Source organism: Amblyomma americanum, chromosome 8, assembly GCF_052857255.1.
Source record: "Amblyomma americanum isolate KBUSLIRL-KWMA chromosome 8, ASM5285725v1, whole genome shotgun sequence".
NCBI lineage: Eukaryota > Metazoa > Arthropoda > Arachnida > Ixodida > Ixodidae > Amblyomma > Amblyomma americanum.
In genome coordinates this window covers 805,173-825,091 of record NC_135504.1, presented here as the reverse complement: position 1 = coordinate 825,091, position 19,919 = coordinate 805,173, and the positions used below count along the sequence as shown (strand labels likewise).

General features: G+C 50.5%; 1 protein-coding gene across 1 annotated transcript in view; it reads right to left on the bottom strand.

Annotated features, from left to right (window-relative positions):
- LOC144100765 (uncharacterized) overlaps window positions 1-14,800 on the bottom strand; it is a 55,492-nt gene extending 40,692 nt beyond the window's left edge. The window contains exons 1-6 of the mRNA XM_077633612.1: window positions 14,758-14,800; window positions 12,257-12,363; window positions 7,863-7,928; window positions 7,167-7,241; window positions 2,474-2,690; window positions 1,865-2,018 (exon numbers count right to left, since the gene is read on the bottom strand). Coding sequence (XP_077489738.1) covers window positions 1,865-2,018; window positions 2,474-2,690; window positions 7,167-7,241; window positions 7,863-7,866 — 450 coding nt within the window. The 5' untranslated portion in view covers window positions 7,867-7,928; window positions 12,257-12,363; window positions 14,758-14,800. The remainder of the gene's footprint in view (window positions 1-1,864; window positions 2,019-2,473; window positions 2,691-7,166; window positions 7,242-7,862; window positions 7,929-12,256; window positions 12,364-14,757) is intronic.
- Window positions 14,801-19,919: the final 5,119 nt, after the last annotated feature.

Here is a 19,919-nt window from a genome sequence, read left to right as displayed (position 1 = left end):
GGAGACGTAGAGCAAAACTCAGGGTCTCTGTATGCTGAGCAGGAAAAACAGATGTCCGGCACTGTCATGAAAATACCTGTGATACAGCTGCAATGGTCCGAGGTAGTGGATGAACTACGTTCCATTCGGCTCCAAGAAAAGATGCTTGAAGAAAGACTAACCAGACCTGAAGCTAATGTGTCACTGGTTCTCTCGCTAAAGCCTGAAGTAGAGTATTTGTCGCAAATATTTGAGAAACTTGGTGCCGCGTGCACGGCACTGGAGTCATCTCACGATGATCTGGAACACCAATCGCAAAGAAACAATCCTTCTAAGGCATCCATGACAATGAAAACGAATCGTGGGATCAGTCTGAGAGTAACATTGTCTCTTTTTTTTCTCTGGAAAATAAACATTTCTGTTGATGCTGCGGCCATTAAAAGGGCACACAGATTGGGACGATATGCGCCAGAAAAGGAGAGACCTTTGATTGCTAAACTCGTCTCTTAAAGACAAGAACCGTGTCCCTTCAAATGCCGCAAAAACTAAAGGATACTAACTGGGCGATAAGCGAGGACTATTCAGCCAAAGTTCGGCAACAAAGACTGTTTGCTGAAGAACGTGGAGGAAAACTGAAACTGCAGTTTAATAAACTAAACTTGGACAATAAAACTTTCATGTGCAACACTGAAATAGACACTATCACTTGTGTAGAACAATAGCCATCACCGTGCCTTTCATATAACCCACAAAATGCTTTTGGAAGTGAACTTATCTGCATTGTCGTTAACTGCCGTAGTCTAAAAATTAAAACTGATCAATTTCTGTGGCTCCTGGATATACCGAATGCGCATGTGGTAAACTGGAACGGAGTCATGGTTGGACAGCAGCATAAGCGATAGTGAAATATTTCGTATGACCTATGTTACGTATGCATCATTTTACTGAACGCAAACTGGGGAGGGGGGGAAATACTCTCTAACCCCATGCATTGATTCAATAAAACTTGTTGCTGGGCTAGTTGGTGACACATACTTGAAAAAAGATGTAGCGCAAAAGAGACGAGCACGGGAGGGAGACACGACAAAGACGGACGCTCGGCGCCATCAGCCATTTCCGTTTCCGCCGGTCCATTGTTGCCAGTCTCTTCTCGTCACATTTTGGGTCCTTTATGAATGCTGCTCTCCCTTGCAAGGTGGCCGGGACAGCAGTATAGGATTGTAGACTGCACAAATAATCCGAGAAATCGGAAGCGATTGTCGAAAGCGCGTGCGGAAAGCATGCAAAGACGGTCCCAATGCGCTCGTAGCATGTTTATCCGACACCACTTTGCCGCCGACCTGGAATTAAATTGCCAGTAGACGTCTTGCATAAACGGGAAAGTCTTAGTACCAATTACGAACTCTTGGATATGTTCAACCCATTTCGTGGATGGTAGGTGCACGGAAGAAAGTCCGGTACCGGTGTTGACCCTGGGATATAGCACAGGGCAAAAGATTTTTCTACTTTTATTGTGTCACGAATTGTTTAACTAATTGATTTTGTTACCGTAAAATTACAGAGATCATGTCATAACAGCGAACTCGGTTTGTATGGTGCAATAGCAATATGGGCACCGCCGATTTCTGGTATAAAGTATTTAAAGAATGATGATGACGCAGTGAATGTCAAACATATATAACACATGCAACCTCTCGGCACTAATGATCGTTCCCGCAGAACACTGACACATTCGTAACCTGACCTCGGTACAAAATCTCAATGCTCGTGTCTCATGAAGCCTTTCAGGGGACGAGATGAGTAATCACTGTTCCTTCTTATTCTTCGTGCTTTCCTGCAGCCTTTCAGGCGAGAGCCACAGCTAAAAGAGAAGGAAGGCACTTACGTTCAGGGCGGTCAGGATGTTTCTCATTTCCCTGTATCCTTCCCCGAGGCCGACGTCAACGAACCCGTAGTGGTAGAACCGTTTGTCCCAGTAATACAATGCACTGGCCGGTGCTGCGTCGTCTTCGAAATCGCTCAGTAAAGAAGAAATAGATCTGCAGTATGCAGGAAAGGTCCCCGTTAGCCCACACGTGGCGACTGCATTTAAAAAGTAGCGCGATGTAGATGCACCGTAGTTGACACAGCATGAGATGCTAACCGGGCAGACACTTCATCAACATCTGTGACCATTTCCCGCACTCCGAAGCATATGCTGTAAACGTTCACAAATTTGAACGATCAAATGTGTGTGCAGATATCTGGGCATGTTTTCGGACAGCACGGTTGTGGTCATCTTACAGAGTGACCGCTTCTTTTGTTCAACCAGTGAGGTGGTGTTGCTCGTAGTGGTCACGTGGGTGGCGGCTGCTGTGCGAAACATCTGCACTGGGGCAACAGTTCTGCCTCCCAGGAACTGTTGCAGTTGAATGTAGTCTTTAGTGTCAGCTAGATAAGATGATCGATGGACGAGCAAAGAGATGTCTTGCTGGCCCTCGAATGCATTTCTCACCTTATGGGAAAACTGTTGCCGTACTCTGTCCTCGTTTGTTTGCTCGCCGCCTCGATGAACATCAACTGATTGTGCTCCGGTCGGCCCAGGAAGCCCTTGTGGAAGGGTGTGTAGAGATGGTGGCCGAACGTGTAGTCGCACAAGCCGTCAGGAGGCAGCAGTTCGGTCTGGCCACTTCCGATGGAGCACAGCACAGCCTTGGCCAGCGGGGCCCTTTCTGCAAACAGTTGGTGTCTGTTTATTTCTGCATATCGCCTGTCAGCGCCGACATCAACTGGGTGGAGACATGCATCTTCTCAAGGAAACTTGTGCACAGAAAGGTGCATTCGGCGGCTTTCGAAAAGGCGTAAGAGAAATAGCATGCGCCAACAAGAAACTCCTGTGTTCGTTCATGGTGAAAACACATAGCATAACGAGGTCATATTACCCAGCATCATCGGTCACATGACCAGATAAGCTGTTTTACTCAGTGGTCAGATGACCTGCAGGTCATGCGGCTCATTAGCTACACTACTGCTCGAAAATGAACACCCTAAAGCATTTACATTTCATTGTATTTATTGTATTTATTTGACATCGATAATGACATAAACGACGGCTAAGGCCCGGAATAAAAGCTATCGTTTTAAAACTGACAGAGTTAGTAGAATGGAAAGTTGGGCGAGTTGGTATGCGTCCATTTTGGGTGGTTTCCTTCTTCTTTGTCTTTCGTCCCTTTCGCGCTGTTTTTTCCACCCAAAATGACAGAGTTAAATAATATCTGTTTAACTCTGTAGTTTGCAAAATAGTATGAATTGTTTCCGTGAAGCTCACTTGGTAATGGAATGATGCATCATTTTTCATCGCGCTTTACAGTGTTGAATATTGCATGGGCGTCTGAAACACTCCTTAAGTGCATTCGACGGTTTAGCATTGATGAGTCACCGAGAGAATATTTTATCGCCAAAATGTTTTGAGCCAAACCATTCACACAAGCTCACTTCTGTTGTAGTCAATAAAATTAACGACAAAACACGAAAATAAAATTATTCTCTTTCAAACAGCCGTGAAATCTGTATTGACCAGGAAATAAAGACGCTGCACGTGCATGACTTTGAGGAGCAATTAAGCTTAAATTTTTCGGTCTGATACTTGATAAAGATACTTGATAAAAAATGCATAACGCGAATTAAACAAAATATCCCAGCATTTTCGCAGCCACTATTGTGCTTCTGAAACTTCACTCGTGAAATGACATCTTTAACTAAATTACCGCAATCTTTACCTCGCTCGACTACAAAAACAACAGCGTCATAAACAATAGTACTTTCGCGATAACCGCTAGTTCAACTCTGCATTTAGCGGAGCGTCAGTGTGATGAAAAATAGCGAAGCATATACAACAATAACGTAAATCTTAAGTTAATAAAAATTCTACCGTATTGAGGAGGACTTAGTGCACTTTGTTCATTCAGCAAGCGCTCACAGTTAGCCCTTTCATTACTCAGACGAGAAGGTGATAAATGTGGCTCGCGGTAGAGTCAAGTATATGTCACATAATGTTCTATGGTTGTGTTTAATAACAGAACGTGAAAAAAAAAACGCAAACTTAGGCGTGCTCACGTGCGCCAGCAAACACATCGGGCCGGCAAGCGCGCGATGGCCTTCGAATTAAGAGAGTGGTGGAGATTCTTGGTGACGATGGGAGGAAAGGGGCGTGCGCAGCTGCCAGCGGGCGAAGATGATTGAGAAGGAAAGCAGGGAAGTGGAGGAGAGTGTCGCTACTTTCAAAGGGGCTCTAGATTAAAAGCTTCGGAGAAGTGCGCCCGCACGACGCAGCGCTCCGCGACAGGTTCACAGGAACTGCGACTTCAACACCTATAGCACGGTTACCTACCAGGGAACCCCAAATCGAGATTTGGACGCCCCCATAACGACGGCAGAAGTATACGCTGCGGTGCGATCCTGCGTTCGTAATACGGCGGCAGGTGCGGACAAAATCACCAGCGCCATAAGACGCAACCACGACAAGGACCAAATTCAGGATCTAGGTCAGTACATTAACGATGAGCTCTGGGAAAAGATTATAATCCCTTAAGAGTGGAAACACTCCGAAATCATCGTCATCCCAAAGCCGGGGAAGCTGCCCACACTTGAGGCGCTCCGCCCCATCTCGCTCACGTCGTGTCTGGCCAAGCTATGCGAAAGGGTGATGCAAACTCGCCTGCAGAACTACATCGAAGACAACCACCTCTTCCCTCCTTCCATGACCGGCTTCCGATCCGGGCTATTCGCTCAAGACGCCTTCCTTCTGCTTAAGGAGGAGCACCCTGTGATGGCCCTTGACCTCAACGGTGCCTTCGACAACGTGCCTCACGATGCCATCCTCACAGAACTGAACAACCTAAATTGTGGGGAACGCGTCTTTCACTACGTCCAAAATATCCTATCCAAGAGAACAGCTACGATCAGCGCATAGGAAGTGCACGCTCGGACCCACAAGACATGCCGCACAAAGGCACGCCTCAGGGTTCAATCACCTCTTCTCTTCAACATCGCGATGGTTGGCGTGGCCCGAAGCCTTCAAACAGTACCGAACATCGGATTTACACTGTACGCCATAACTATCTGGACCACCAAAGGCTCTCTGGCGGCCAAAGAAGAAACTCTGCAGCAAGCTGCGTCGAGGACGCGGCCGCCCTGTGCGGACTACGCCGGAAAAGTCATCCGCATAGAAGGACGTAACTACAAGTCTCCAGGAGACATTCAGGTCCTCCTACACGGCGTCCCCGTCCGGGAGACCCGACAGATACGCATCCTTGGCTTATGGCTCCAGAGTAATCGAAAAGCCACCCACGCTATCAAGCTGTTATCCACCACAATAGAGAAAACTCGCCAAAATGATCAGAAGATCGAGTGGCATGCAACCGGACAGGCATGCGCGAGGACACGCTACGCCTCGTCCAAGCACTTGTGAGCCGCGTTTCCTAAGGCCTACCGTAACTGCAATTAACTCGACGAGAACTCACCAAGATCAATGCCATGTTACGTACTGCGTACAAACATGCGCTGGGCATTCCTATCTACACTTCAAACGCCAAATTAGAGGCCCTCGGCCCATCCAACTCATTCGAGGAGATCCAGGAGGCTGTTCTCTCGCAACGTGCACGCCTCCTTCGCACGGACACTGGTAGGCAAACTGGAGCGGGCAGACGCTCAGCCAGAATAGACTTCCTGAAGCGGACGGCGGCACGCAGCCCCCGCACGGTGTACGTCGACGCAGCAACACACAGCGAGGTCACGCGGACGAGGGCAGTTGCGACGAACTCCTCTCAAAAAGAGGTTGTCAGCGCCTCCTTGAAATACACGACGATCACGGAAACAGAGGTGGCCGCAATCCTGCCGGCGATCCAGTATGGCGACGCCCGTAACCAGGGCGTACACATCATGGCAGACTCCCAAGCAGCCTGTCGGCTCCTACTTGCATGCAGAGTACCCAAAAAGCTGTTGGGCATAGTAGCCAACTCTATGAGCGCCAATTCCTCCCTGAGACATCAGATAACGTGGGTACCTGGTCACGTGGGATTAGAGGGCAACGAGGTCGCGGACGCACTAGCTCGAGGACATAACAACCGAGCGGCCGCCAACCCCGACTCGAGCTTTCTTCCCGAAGGTCCCGTCCCCTACAACACACGACTCCACTTCCTAAGAACACAACGACAGCACTTTCCCCCTCCACATAGGAAGCTTAACGCTCAGGAAGCTCGGGACTGGAGGCAACTCCAGACCGATACATTCCCCAATCTTTACAAATACAACGCCATTTTCCCCGAGCGCTACATAGGCGAATGCCCGTGGTGCGAAGACCGGCCCGATGCATACCACCTTACACGGGGATGTAAGGGAAGGGCCCAAAACCCCCGGACATCACAACACATGGAACGAAGGAGCAATGGGAGGCCTCTCTGCTCAGCTCGGAGCTTGATCAGCTGCGCACACTCGTTGCGCAGGCTAGAGCGGCGGCCAAGGCCAGTGGAGTCTTGAAATGAAGACACCACGCATTGTATATTTCTCCTAGAGTCTCTTATTTTCCCTGTCAATAAAGCTTTCTCCTACTGCTACTCCCGGGGAACACCAGCCAAGTACCTGCGAGGGAGAGCGCACCAGTCTTCAGGACGGCCCACCGTGATCTCCGGTTGTCGGGATGTCGTATTGCCTCGATCGCGTGTTAGTGCACTTTAGGCCCAAGATCTCCCTTGTAGCCTCTCTATAGTGTTACTCCGAATGTGTTGCGTTGCTTTGTAGATCACGAGTTATTAGAAATTCCTCTGTATTGTCTCTTTGTTATAGACTGCTACCCCCACAAGCTCTAAGGGTGCGCACACAGCAAGTGCACGAAGACCTCAGCACCACTGCTCGAGGAGTGGCATGAGGACTCCCAGGGACCTATGAATGTAAAGTAGAGAAATAAACAATTCGGCATATATGGGCATCGACTCATTATCCCTATCCCAACAACTTCCATCCGTGAACAGTGGATCCGAACACCGGAACCGAAGTGAAAATCGGTGACCTAATTCGCATTTGGCTGAATTAACTACGCAAACCGGCCATCAATTTTTTTGTTCCACTCTGCCGCCCACATTTGGATGAATCTCGGGTCTGTATCAAGAAGAAATAAGTATCGCTTTTGCTTCCACCACGTGCCAACGTACTTTGAACTCCAGGAGAAAGGGAGGACATTGTGGTGTTATCCGTGGTTGAGTTCTCCATCGTCGAGTTGTCTTGATCTGCGCGGAAAGGCAGTTCAAAGATCACTCTCTGCCCGAGTTGCTCGCACACATAGGTAACTTGCTGCACTGCAATAACCGTCGCCACTGATCCCTTTTTGTTTCTTCTGCAATTCTGGAGTGAGTGACAGCAATGACACATGACCATTCCCGATGGTCACTGAAGACTGGCTGCTTGTTGAGTTTGTGGGGTTTATGACACTCAGTGCCACTTTACATTGAAGCCGGAACGCATCTGCGGTTAAGATCCCGTGGTCCACTACCAAGTGCGACTGTTCATAAGCCTGCACGAACCTTAACCTGCTCAGCTACTGCCATGCTCGGGAAGCAGTGAAACGCCCATGCGACACCAGTACTGTGATCTCGTAGTCTGCTTCTTTCATGCAGGAAAGTTCGCAACACGCAGCCTTCGTTGCAAGCTTGAATTCCACACAATTTACCGTGCTAATGCTTCCTAGACTTTAGTGTTCTACCTTTCACTTTGGACATAGGTTTCTCAGGCTGGCAAATGAAAATGAGCGCTGTGAAAGCGAACAAAATTCGAGTCCGAAGCCATGTAAGCGTCGTGGCAGCCGCCGTAACGTAAAATCTTGCGCCAGTCATGCTCCCTAGGCTACGTACCCATATCGAAGGTTTCGTTGTCCAGCTTGGGCGATGAAGCGGTGGGAGATGCCTCTATTGGTGTCTCTAGAAGTTAAGAAAAAATTGTTGACTTCCAATGCAGAATACCAGGTATGCGTCAAGTGTGACTGCATTACTTTTTTACGGTGCACCTTTCAGCCCTCTCACAAGAAACAGTGCCGCGTAAGTGGCTAATTAACTTAAAGGTGGGTGCCAGCACGCATGCGAGCTGGGCATTCCACACTGCTGGGCAGACCTCCGTTTATGCCTGATCTGCACTCTCAAAGCGCATATTGCTCATACACATTCAATCTGGATTCATCTGTTGCCTATATCAACACCGTTCCCTTTTCAATGGTACTCATTTTGTCACTGTGATGTGCCTCACTGGGTAAGAAACGGCAGTCTGCGGAATGTCGTTGTAATCCTGTTTTTGGCAGTTACTGAGTGATGTTTGTTGATTGCAGCCTTTAAAATGCTTTTTACTGTCCGGTTTGCAGCAATAGAAGACGCGCACAATTCACACAGACGGAAAAGTCCCAACTACTCCTGTCGCAACAAAAATACGGGTGAGCGAAAGGTATTTGCCGACAAGTGTGCAATTTTTCCGTCAGTATGCAGCATTGAGCGCTTAGAACGCATGCAGTGGGAGTCGGGAAGGTCCGCATTATAAACGGTACTGCACTATAACCAAAACTCAGCTTTTCCATGCATTTGCGTTTTCAGAATGGCCAGCCTATCTTTCAAAGTGCACCTGACAACGCATCAAACGCACAACACTACAATCACAGGCAACAAAGACGTTTATTTTATCTTCTTGTCGAAGCGTTGTAACGAATGAAAGAACGACGTTATTTTAGTCTGGCGCTGCGACTGAACTGCGTTGCTAATGGCTTCATCTTCAAAAACAGCTCGCTGAGGTTTCTCTGAGCGTAGCACCGTCGAGCGCGTCTTTGCACGAAACTTCTGCTGCACTTTCACCGACTTCGTCGGGCCCGTCCTCGGACGGAGGCGACCGCTGCCACTGTGGCGGCTACTTCACACGCAACGCCGTCGGGGTCGGCGACGTGCTTATCTCGTGCCGGTCCTTGAAACGCTGAATACAACCGTTCAATGGGTTGAAACCATCGCGCCCCAAAGGCACTGTGGGCCCGGACCTCGCGAAACCGTGCAAACAAAGCGGCGACATCTGCGTACTTGGACGCACGAATCCGCTTCCTTGCAAGCAGCGCGGAGTCTTCCTGCAGCTGTTGGCGCAACTTGTCGCTGTTCTTCCAAATGGCGGACACAGTAGCGTCGGCGACACCGTACTTTTTTGCCACCGTAGCTTTTTTGAAACCGCTCCCGCACGGCCTAGAGGACCTCAAGACCTGGGAGGACTGGGAGACCCTGCTGCGCTCGGAGGACCCGGCCGTGCAGACAATCGCCACCGGCCGGGCTGCCAGTGTTATGGACCTTAGGGACATAAACACTTGAGTGCAGTGGGGTCGTGCGGAGATCCAGGGGCGTGCCTCGACTTCCTCTCCAACAATAAAGTTTTTCTCTCTCTCTCTCTCTCTCTCGACGTGCCTCACAACATAATAATTAATAATAATTGGTTTTTGGGACAAGGAAATGGCGCAGCATGTCTCATATATCATTGGACACCTGAACCGCGCCATAAGGGAAGGGGAAATGAGGGAGTGAAAGAAGAAAGGAAGAAAGAGGTGCCGTGGTGGGGGGCTCCGGGATAATTTCGACCACCTGGGGATCTTTAACGTGCACTGACAGCACACGGGCTCCTTAGCGTTTTGCCTCCATAAAAACGCAGCCGCCGCGGTCGGCTTCGAACCCAGATCAGTAGTCGAGCGCCCTAACCACCGCGGCGGGTACGCCTGCCTCCGGTACGCATGCATGCCTCACAACGCTTGGTTTCGAAAGCTTGCCGTTTCCCGGCTTTCGGAGGGGCAGACGCCATCGGATCTGGAGACAGCCGAGGCTGGTAGACTTGCTCACGTTTTCAACTTTTCGCTACACGCGACGACACGTATCGGCTCATGGGATCAGGCGTGACAAGACGCTGCCGCACGCGCAGGTTAGCGTCCCCAGTATTTCTAGGAACCCTAGCGCACGTGAACGAGCAGCGCTTGCAGCGTCATGCCATGCATCCGCCGCAGCCTCCGCTCAAGCATGCTCGAGTGCAATCAGCGTGCCCAACGGAGGCGCATCAGAGAGAGTGCGAGGAAAAACGCCAGCTTTGGGACTTCTTTTTTCCTCTCCTGCTCTGCAGCCTTGCGTTGAACCATGCGGACAACGCTCCCTCTTCTTGCGCAAGCACGCTCCTCTTCCCGCCGGTACCCACGGGCTTTCCGGCACTATACGCGGTCTTCGGTTACGCGCTGCCGCGTACTAAGCGGTACGCCAATACATTGAACTCTATGGCAAGCGAAGCGGTTGTCACCAAAAGCCGCATACAAATGCGGTCCCGCGCATTATAAGGGGTTACGTTATAAATGGTCTGAGCTGTATTGCAGGTGCCGCATGAGAGCGTGCAGATGTTCTGGTCACTACTCGTGAACGCAGCGTTCCAGACGCGGCCTCAGAGGTGCATTTGAGCTCTACATTTGCAGTTTACAGCTTTCGTCACGTTATCTCTCTCTCTCTTTCGCACCCTCTTCCAACCGTTCCCTCACGGTGTAGTTGAGCTCTTGACCGATAAGTGAGACCGTTACCACGCAATTTTTTGTAACGAGAGCTACACTGCATGGGCTACCAGTCGAGAGTTAGTTTCGTGGTACATGGAAGAGGCCAGCTGTGCGCATGCGCCGTTGCCATGGCAACCGAAGAGGAGCAAAGTGCGGCGCAAGGTTCGCCGTCGCCGCGGCCGCGCGCCCGCTCCACCGTCAAAGCCGAGAGTGACGTCATGCGGATGAGCAGTTGTGCGCATGCGCCGTTCTTCGTCGCCGCCTCGCCGCATGCTGCTCTATCCCCAAATCCCGCGTCGCATGCGCAGGATTGCGCATAAAAGGCGGAGATGTAGTGGGCGTCTGTGTCGCAACGTTTCACATGCATGCAGAGGAGAGTCCAGCCACTGCTAAACAGCGGTATAGACAAGAGAAGATTAACTCTTCCGATCCTGAGGTTGTCGCCTGGCACGTGGCTTGAACGAAATAAGAACGCTGGAGTCTGTGTGTGCGTGAAACAAGCTATCACCGCTGTCAGACGTCTCCCTTCGGTCGCGGTGAATAATGGTGAAGCCTGCTGTGTTCGGCTTCTGGAAAGCGGCATTATCATTCAAGGAGTCTACGTGGCACTGGGAACATCTGTCAAGCAGGCGATTGATGTGGCTGCCACGTATATGCCAGCCTACGGCACGGTTTCACAGTTGTGTGTGACTTTGGGTGATTTCAACAGGAAACAGGCTCTCTTAGTCAGAGTATGAAAGAAAAGTTGGACTATAAGTTAGCTTCGGACCCTCACGTCCAGACTACACAATGGGGAACTACTATTGAGCTTGTATACTAAAGAGGCTTTACCAAATCGAAATACTGTATCAACAAAATTGAGACCGCTGCATGATACTTTACAGATCATCGGGAAGTCTTTGTCTCTGTCAAGCAGAATGAATAAAAGATGTGTATTCCCAATGTCTCTCATTGCTAAACATACAGTGACCACAACAAGCTCAGTCAGGGAAACGTACCTCTCGCTACGTATATCCTGGCATAGCCGAGCTAAACAACTGCCAATTTTTTCTCAAAAACTAGTAATGGTTCGTGCTGAACGTTGCAAGGGGGAGGAGGCCATAAAAAGAGTAAAGCTATATCTCGTCGAGCATGCACCCTAAGGCACCACAATTTCTAACGCAAGCCAGAAGACTCGACCTGTGCCTGTCGAGCCTCCAAGGAAAACTGCGTGGGAAATTTTCCAGGGCTAGAATATACTGACAACGGAATACCGCATTTTGTCCAGCTACCTCCTCACAGTCGTCGTCAACACAATGCGCTGCAGTGCAGCCGAAAAAATTTGCTGCGGTTTAACTACCACTGAACCTGGTTAGAGAGCGAAAGCTGTGGTGTATCGGGCAAGCAGACGCGGCTTGGCGTCTGTAACGTTGAGTGCGTTCCGCACACTGGATAGTCAGCGCGCGACTACCCTGCCACCCTGGCAGGTGGCAGTTAAATTAATGGTCCATCGTGAGAGGTTGGTCACCCAATGAATGCTGCGGCCTATTCTACCGCCCTCTACTGGCGAATCGAAAGGTCAAAGGTCAAGTGGTGCGACATCATGGCGGACCACATAGGGTAAGGCCTATAGCCACACTTGACCTCTGGCTTACCTGAAGGTCACACGGCAATGCACGGCGAAATCGGCTTTACCTAGCGTAATGAAGCTTCTGCTTCAAAAGGACGCACCCAAGAGAAACGTCCATGCCGTGTACGACGCAAGGACGATTGCCACGAAGGCGACCAGCAGCAGCGCCGCACCCACAGCGAACTGGCTCCCTGGAGACGTTTTTTCCCTGCGTGTGCCGTCAAGAGCGGCGGGTTTCATCACACGCAGCTGCGTTCCCAAAAGAAAGAATGTACCCTTTGGTGGTGGCTCAGTGGCTACAACGCTCGACTACTGAGCCGGAGTTCCCGGCTTCGAACCCGGCCGCGGCGGCTGTCTCTTAATGGAGGCGAAATACGAAAGGCGCCCGAGTGCTATGCAATGTCAGTGCACGTGAAAAATTCCCAGGTGATCGAAATTATTCCGGAGCCCTCCACTACGGCACCTCTTTCTTCCTTCTTTCATTCCCTCCATTATGCCTTCCCTTACGGCGCCGTTCTGGTGTCCACCGAGACAGTCACTGTACCATTTCCTTTCCGTAAAAGGCAATTTTCAATTTACTCTTTTGAGTTTTTTTTTTTAAAGCGGAAGCTTTACTGGCCGCGAACTTGCGATTTCGCAAAGCAGTGCTCCGAGGAGGCACATGACGTCACAACGCCCGCCTTTTTTTTTATTGGTTTTTGGGGAAAGGAAATGGCGCAGTATCTGTCTCGTATATCGTTGGACACCTGAACCGCGCCGTAAGGGAAGGGATAAAGGAGGGAGTGAAAAAAGAAACGAAGAAGGAGGTGCCGTAGTGGAGGGCTCCGGAATAATTTCGACCACCTGGGGATCTTTAACGTGCACTGACATCGCACAGCACACGGGCGCCTTAGCGTTTTTCCTCCATAAAAACGCAGCCGCCGCCTGTGGCGTGCCCAGATCCACACTTTTCCACTACCTTTAGGAATGCCCTTCCCCACAGGCAGTACTCCCCATCCCCAATCCCACTCTTTCTTCCTGGGAGGTTGCTTTCCGGACCGCTCAGCCTGACGGCCAGAAATGGCTGGTGGATCAGGCTTTATGCGAAGCACAAGCCCGTGTACTCCTGGACCAGTAGGGGACCACCCTTTTTTTTTTGTCTAACAAAAGTTGTTTCCATCCATCCTGCCGCAACAGCGGACAAACGATTTCATCTCCTGCTCGTGCGTTAGTCGAAGGGTAAGCCATCCGGCTCTCTACCAGAAGTTGTCTTTGTTCGGACGTAAGGAGGCACCAACCACGTGCCAAGCTATTCGTAACGTCCACGGCCCTTTGCACTGAACGGGCCTGTGCGAAGTGTAGTTTTTGCAATGTATAAAGTCCAGTTGAACATCATCACACACCCAGGAGCACAGGCCGGCTCAAATATAGTGCCATCGTTTTCTTTGGTCCTGTAATAGCTGTGTGAAGGGCTTTTGTAAGACTATATGCGTTTGTCATCGTCTTCGTAAGAGGCCTAATTCTCCGTATTGAATTCCTGGTGAGCAAGAGTTACACCCAGGTTGGGCCCATATGGGCATGTGCGCCAGGAGTGTGTGCTCTCGAAAATGGTGGTGTGCGGTCCTGACATCGAAGTGTGCCTACTACTTAGAGGTGAACACTCGTGCTAAGGGGAAAAATGCGGGGGTAGGGACGTCCGCTTTGTCACCCTTTTGACGAAAGGGGGTGGTGGGGGCAAACAGTGACAGCGTGCTGAGAGATGCTCTGCGTTGATGCTGCCATTACAGAGCACGTAACTTGTCTCGACACAACACCGACAAGCATCGCAGCTACTCATGTGCAGAGTAGTCGCACCACAACATGTTTTGTAGCCACAGTAACGAGACGGCCTGCTAACGTATCTGTTTCATAACGAAACAAGATTTACCTGACGAAATAAACAACGTTTCAGAAATTAGTATTCAAACTCTGGCCGTTGTAAGGCGTCGTGCGGCGCAGCTGCTGCCGCATCTTTGCGTCAAGTGCATGGGAGATTGTATCTCGCTTTCTTTTTGACGTGGGGCTACTACTTTTTCAGAAGAAAAATTTTATCTGCCATCCCTCTCTTATGCTGTCGTATTATAATCGGACGGAGCGCCTTTTATTAGTAGCTAGCCGACATATTTCGAAACTCACCACTGGAAAACAGTTGTTAAGAAATAGAATTTAGTGCTTTGCGTACCTAAACGTTGAAACACATTAATCAACTATAGGGCTGATCGTGACAATTAAGTCTGCACTACGGCACCTCCGATGTAACTTTCCCGAAGAAAAACTTTTAGTAATAAGATACATAAACGACCAGCGGGAATAAAAGCGTTGTTAGTCCTCTCTGTCCAGGACAGCCGCACTTTCAAGATTGAAGCCTAAGCAATAAAAAGTATATTTCCATGGGAATGCAGCGTTTGTCGCAGCATTGCATCTTGTGCTATCCGTATCAGTCAAAACTAGGAGTAATACAAGGCGATATGTACGGGCCGCTGACACTGTCCATATAGGTCATGTTCATGCTTGGACTGCAAACTCTGAGCCTGCGGTTTGAAGAGCCACACAGCAGCGTGAAGGTGGGCATTCGTGAGCTCACCCAAAAGAGTGCGATGGCAGTCCGGTTGAGGTGGCAGCAGTGCTCTTCGACACACTCTCTGCAAGATAACGGAAACCGGTTGAAGATATTCGGATACAACGCGGCCCCTCAGAGCAGGCCCATGGCGTCAACCGATATGGTCACACCTGGTTGCTTCTTCGTGGATTTTTGGCTCGCAACGCCAGATTTTCTGCACAACGGGACTGTCGCGTTATAAGACTGCGAGCAACTGTTAAAATGTAAGATCACATCACCTACGACAAATCTTGTGGGCGCCGAGACATCCCCTGCGCTGCGCTTATCTAAAGGCTCCGGGATATGCGCGTTCATCGGGAACAAGGCAGTGACGGGGATCAGAGAACCATTCTTTGAAAAGGCTGCCCCCAAAACGTCGTTGTGTTAATGAACACCAGCAGGCGGAACTGCCTCATGCCCTAATTTCCATTCCACATCAGCACAAACAGCACCGCCTTCCAAAGCCTGATAAAAAAGCCCCACTAAGTACTTGACTCTGCAGACGACGATGTGACTTCAGTTGAACGCCGGGCCATCTTGCAGCCGTCGCTTTCTTCTCCCCACTCGGAAACAGCCGGGCCTCGGGTCTCCTTTTCTTCTTCGCACGTGCAGCAGAGCCCGTGGCGATGGTGACAATGCGAAATCTAACTGGTCACGCATTCTCCAGTGTATAGCTAGCAATATATACAACCTCCGATCTCAGATCTTGCCGTTGTTTGTTTGTCCGGTGGCCGAGGTGTAAGGTGGGCCACCTATAGGTCACGTGACCGTGTGACATCATCATCACAACCTGCCCACCATGGCAGGTGACAAAATTACTGGTCGAGAGAAGTTGCTCGGGAAGGGCAACCTTGTTTTACAAACCCCACCGGAGGCAGCAGCTGCCACCGCAGGGTAGTGACGCATAGCTTAACCGCTACACCACTGCGCCAGGAATGGTATCGGGACTCCCAGCGATCTATGAATGTAATGTAGAGAACGACCGAATCCGCATTATGGGCATTAACCCACCAATGCTACTGCCCTTTCAGGCAGAGCTTAAGCTCGATTTCGCCGATCTTTAACTGAAGCCTGCTTGACTTTGAGAACTCAGCCTCGAACCAAAACCGAAGTGAAAACTGAAGTGACCTGATTTGCATTTTTGTTGTTGCTGTTAATTGTCCAAGGAGTAGATGCCGCGTACACCCTGCGGTGGATTGGCCAATGCACAGGCAGCGACACTCGAGAACGTTTTTCAAGCAATGGAAATAACAGAAAATAATGATAATAATAAAGAAATACACACTGGGTTATTAAAATTAACAAGCATTGGCCTAACGCTACATCGATCGTCATTCTTTTCTTCGTCTTCCAGGCGCGCGTGTCGCTTGAAAAAAAAAATGTTATTATTTGCTTGTGTAGTGAGTATTGCCAGGGCAGAAGTCGGATGTCTTTTTACATTGCCAGGTAACGCTGAGGGAAAAAAGACATTGACGCTGGTGGCGCGCGGATTGAAGGACGTTGAAGTTCGCCGTTTCTCCTAGTCCAGATTGAATTCGATTACATTTTCCCATCGAATGCAAAGCTGCAGCCCTTCCCGCTTCTTCAGGGTCTATTGCAGGACCACCTAAGGTCCTTTCCCTCTCATGTTCTTATTGCTACCGATGCCTCGCAGGATCGCGAAAAGGCAGGTGTGGGAATTTTTTCACCTTCACTGGACTGGTCTTTTTCTCTCCGTCTTCCTGACTTCACTCCAATTTTTCTGGCTGAATTATTACCAGTAATCTTAGCCTTACGAAAATTAGAATCTACCGTTTCCCAGGTCGTGGTTATGACAGACTCTCTGTCCATTTGCTCTTCCTTATCCTCACCCACTGACTCTCGGCCATTACGCCTCTTTAAGTTCCTGATTCCGCTGCATCTAAATTCGGTAAGGTTGCTTTGGGTACCAGGTCACATGGGCTTTCACTTAAATGAGGTTGCAGATTCCTTAGCAAGAGCCTCTCTCAGCGGCCCAATTGTTGCTGTCCTACCATCGTGTGCATATACAGCTGCGGTGAGGTTTCGCAGCTACACAATATTTCAGGAATTTGCTGCCTCGGCTATTACATCATCTCCCGAATATCAGCATCTTCTGCATCCTTGGAGTAGCAAAGACTGGCGCTCACGCAGACTAGAGGTCTCTTTCACGCGCTTGCGTTGCCGGGTTCCCCTTCTAAATTTCTACCTTCACAGATCTGGCCTGGCAGCTTCCCCACTGTGCGCTTTTTGTGCCGAACCTGAGACAATAGATCACTTCCTGCTGTTCTGCCGCCGCTTTTCTCATTTGAGGAAGCGTCTTTTGCAAATTCCATTTCATCAACTGGGCTTGCCTGTGTCTTCCGCGGTTGTTCTTCCCATTGGCGCTTCTTTGCTTGGACGAAGCGACAGGAGTGTGCGCTCTGCTGTGCAAAATTTTCTTCAAGAAACGCAGCGACTCCCATTCTAATTTCTTTTTCCCGATCTCAGTCAGTAAGACATTGCAACATTACAGGCATTGTGTACTATTATGCACATTAAGCAATTGTCCCGTCTTCGATCTCCAAGTTAACTGGACCCCTATCCTTCCCTCTTCCAATCTATCAGACTACATTCTATTTCCACTGCTTTTCCCGTCAAAAATTTCCTGTGTCCAGTAATTAACCGCCTGTGTCTTGGCCACTCCCCCGTAGTGGGTATGTGCCAGCAACGTCTGAGGCCTTCCTTCCTTCCTTCGAAGGACATGCTGCTCCGCTGCCGGATCCTACCCTTAAATTTTTATTTGCACAGGTCTGGGTTGGCGCTTAATCCCGTCTGTGTATTCTGTCGTGAGCACTACAACAGCTAGCTTGGCCTTTGTTTGAGCAGCCCAGTCATATTGTCGTTTGGAGCCACCATACTTGGGTGCAGCCACAAGTCTGTTTTTACCGCCGTCCAAAATTTTTTGATGGAATCAAGTCGGCTAACTTGGTATTTTTTAAATTTTTTCTATATTATTTTTATTCTTGCAATTGTCATTATCATTTAATCACTCGTCTATAAACATCAGTCTTGATCTCCTGCGTCCGTTATGCATTTCCCGTTTCATTTCGTTGTTCCTTTTTGTTTACTTCTTCCTTCCTTAGCATTAATTTTGTTTTCGTCCAGGAAATGTTTACCTGAAAAACTCGCTGTGCCCCCCAATTCTTGGCCAATCCCCCTATGTGGGCATGTGCCATTGTATGAGGGTAACAACAACAACGACGTGCTGCCGAGCCCTCTCTTGCCGGGTCCTTGTCTTGTCATCAACACCGTTACAAATCTGGTGGAGGTGCGATCGATCTTATGTCCCGTACCCCAACGGTTAGCCAGCGCTCCAGTCCTATACCCGACAAGACGCCCGTCCACCGTGCTCGCCGCCGGATTCGAGGCTTACCACCTGAGCCTGACCCATCGGGTATGTCCTCGGCACAACTTGGCGCCGCCTCAATGCCTGCCGCGACCACCCCAATGTCTGGGGCGCGCACACCATACTTCACGCTCCTGAACCCCCGCATCCTGAAGTCCTTCCACGGCGATATCTTTGAGGACGTAGAAGACTGGTTGCAGCACTACTAGCGAGTTGCCGCATTCAACCAGTGGGATGACGCCGCCCAGCTCAGGAACGTCGAACTTCAGTCTAGACGACGGCGCTCGGACCTGGTTTGAAAACCGTGAAGACCAGTTGTCCTCTTGGAGTGAGTTCAGGCGTCGTCTCCTAGAAACATACGGCAGAACGGGCAGAACGCGCTCTGCAATCTCGCGTTCAGCTTCCAAATGAAAACGTTGCAGCGTATGTAGAGGACATGACGCTCCTCTTCAGGCGCGCGGACCCTGCAATGTCCGAGGACAAAAAGGTACGCCATCTCACGCGTGGCGTCAAGGAGCAGCTTTTGCTGGCCTTGTCCGCAGCCCTCCGAAGACGGTCGCCGAGTTTCTCACTGAGTCCTCCACGATTGAAAGGGTTCTTCAGCAAAGAGTCCGCGTGTGTCCGCCGCCTCCGTTTCCGGCGAGTTACCATTCCACGGCACCGACGCCTCCCTGCTACGCGATCTCATACGTTCGATTGTGCGCGACGAACTCCGCCAGCTGTACGGGGCCCCTCCCACAGCTCCAAGCTCCATAGCGACCTTTGTCCGCGAGGAGGTGCAGCAAGCGCTCCGGCCGTCCTTTCCTGCCGATGAGGCTCGTCCATCCCCTCCTCCTGTCTCGCCTGACCGTCGTCTCACCTAAGCCGAATCCCTGCGGTGCCCTGCTCCGGCTTCGGCGTCCTTCGTTCCGGCTCCTGCTGAAGTGCCGGGGCCGCCTGCACCCGTGCTGCAGTACGCGGAAGCTCCCCGACCGTCCGCGCGCAAAGCCGACGTGTGGCGCACATCCGACCGTCGCCCCCTATGCTTTCACTGTGGCGAACCAGGTCACCTGTATCGGCACTGCCCCTACCGCCGTCTGGGCCTCGAAGAGTTTCCCGCCGATTCTCTTCGACTCCGCTATGGCGAACGACCCTGGGCCGTCGCGGATTTCCTTGAGGACCAACGTTGGCTTTAGTCTCGTCGCCAGCAGGCTCGATCTCCATCCCCCAGGGGTCGTCCTTCACCATCTACCGCGAGTTTTTCCCCGGGCGGCGCAAGGCCGGTCGCTCAGCCCACGGCTGGAAAACTGTAGCCAGCGACCATGTCGGCGCCATGTTGCCCGGGCGCGCGTTTCAAACCATGCGAAAGAGCTGGCCGAAAGAGACTGATGTGCGACTCGCACTTGGTTCCTGGCCGTTGTTCATGTACGGCAGACCTCGGAAATATTCGTGCGATACATTTGGCTGGTTGCACTGCGTCGTCTCCGTTCTCTGGTTCGAGCGAAACTGTCCGACCTTGCGTGGTCATAATCAAGTAGCACTCGGCGAAGGCGCTTATCGCAATTGACTGCGGTAAACACGGGAATGAACTATCGCTTTGACTTATTGAGGTGGCCCACCATGGTACGCAGTGTCTTTCGCCGCTTTTGGCTGCGTCGTTTTTCGACGGCGGGAGCATGTGTCCCTGGGTTCCTTTGCAGGCTGTACTTTGCGAAATGTACTGGTATATACCTACACCCTGTTCATCATAGGCTCGTGTTAATCGCAGGGCTAGAAAGTCAAT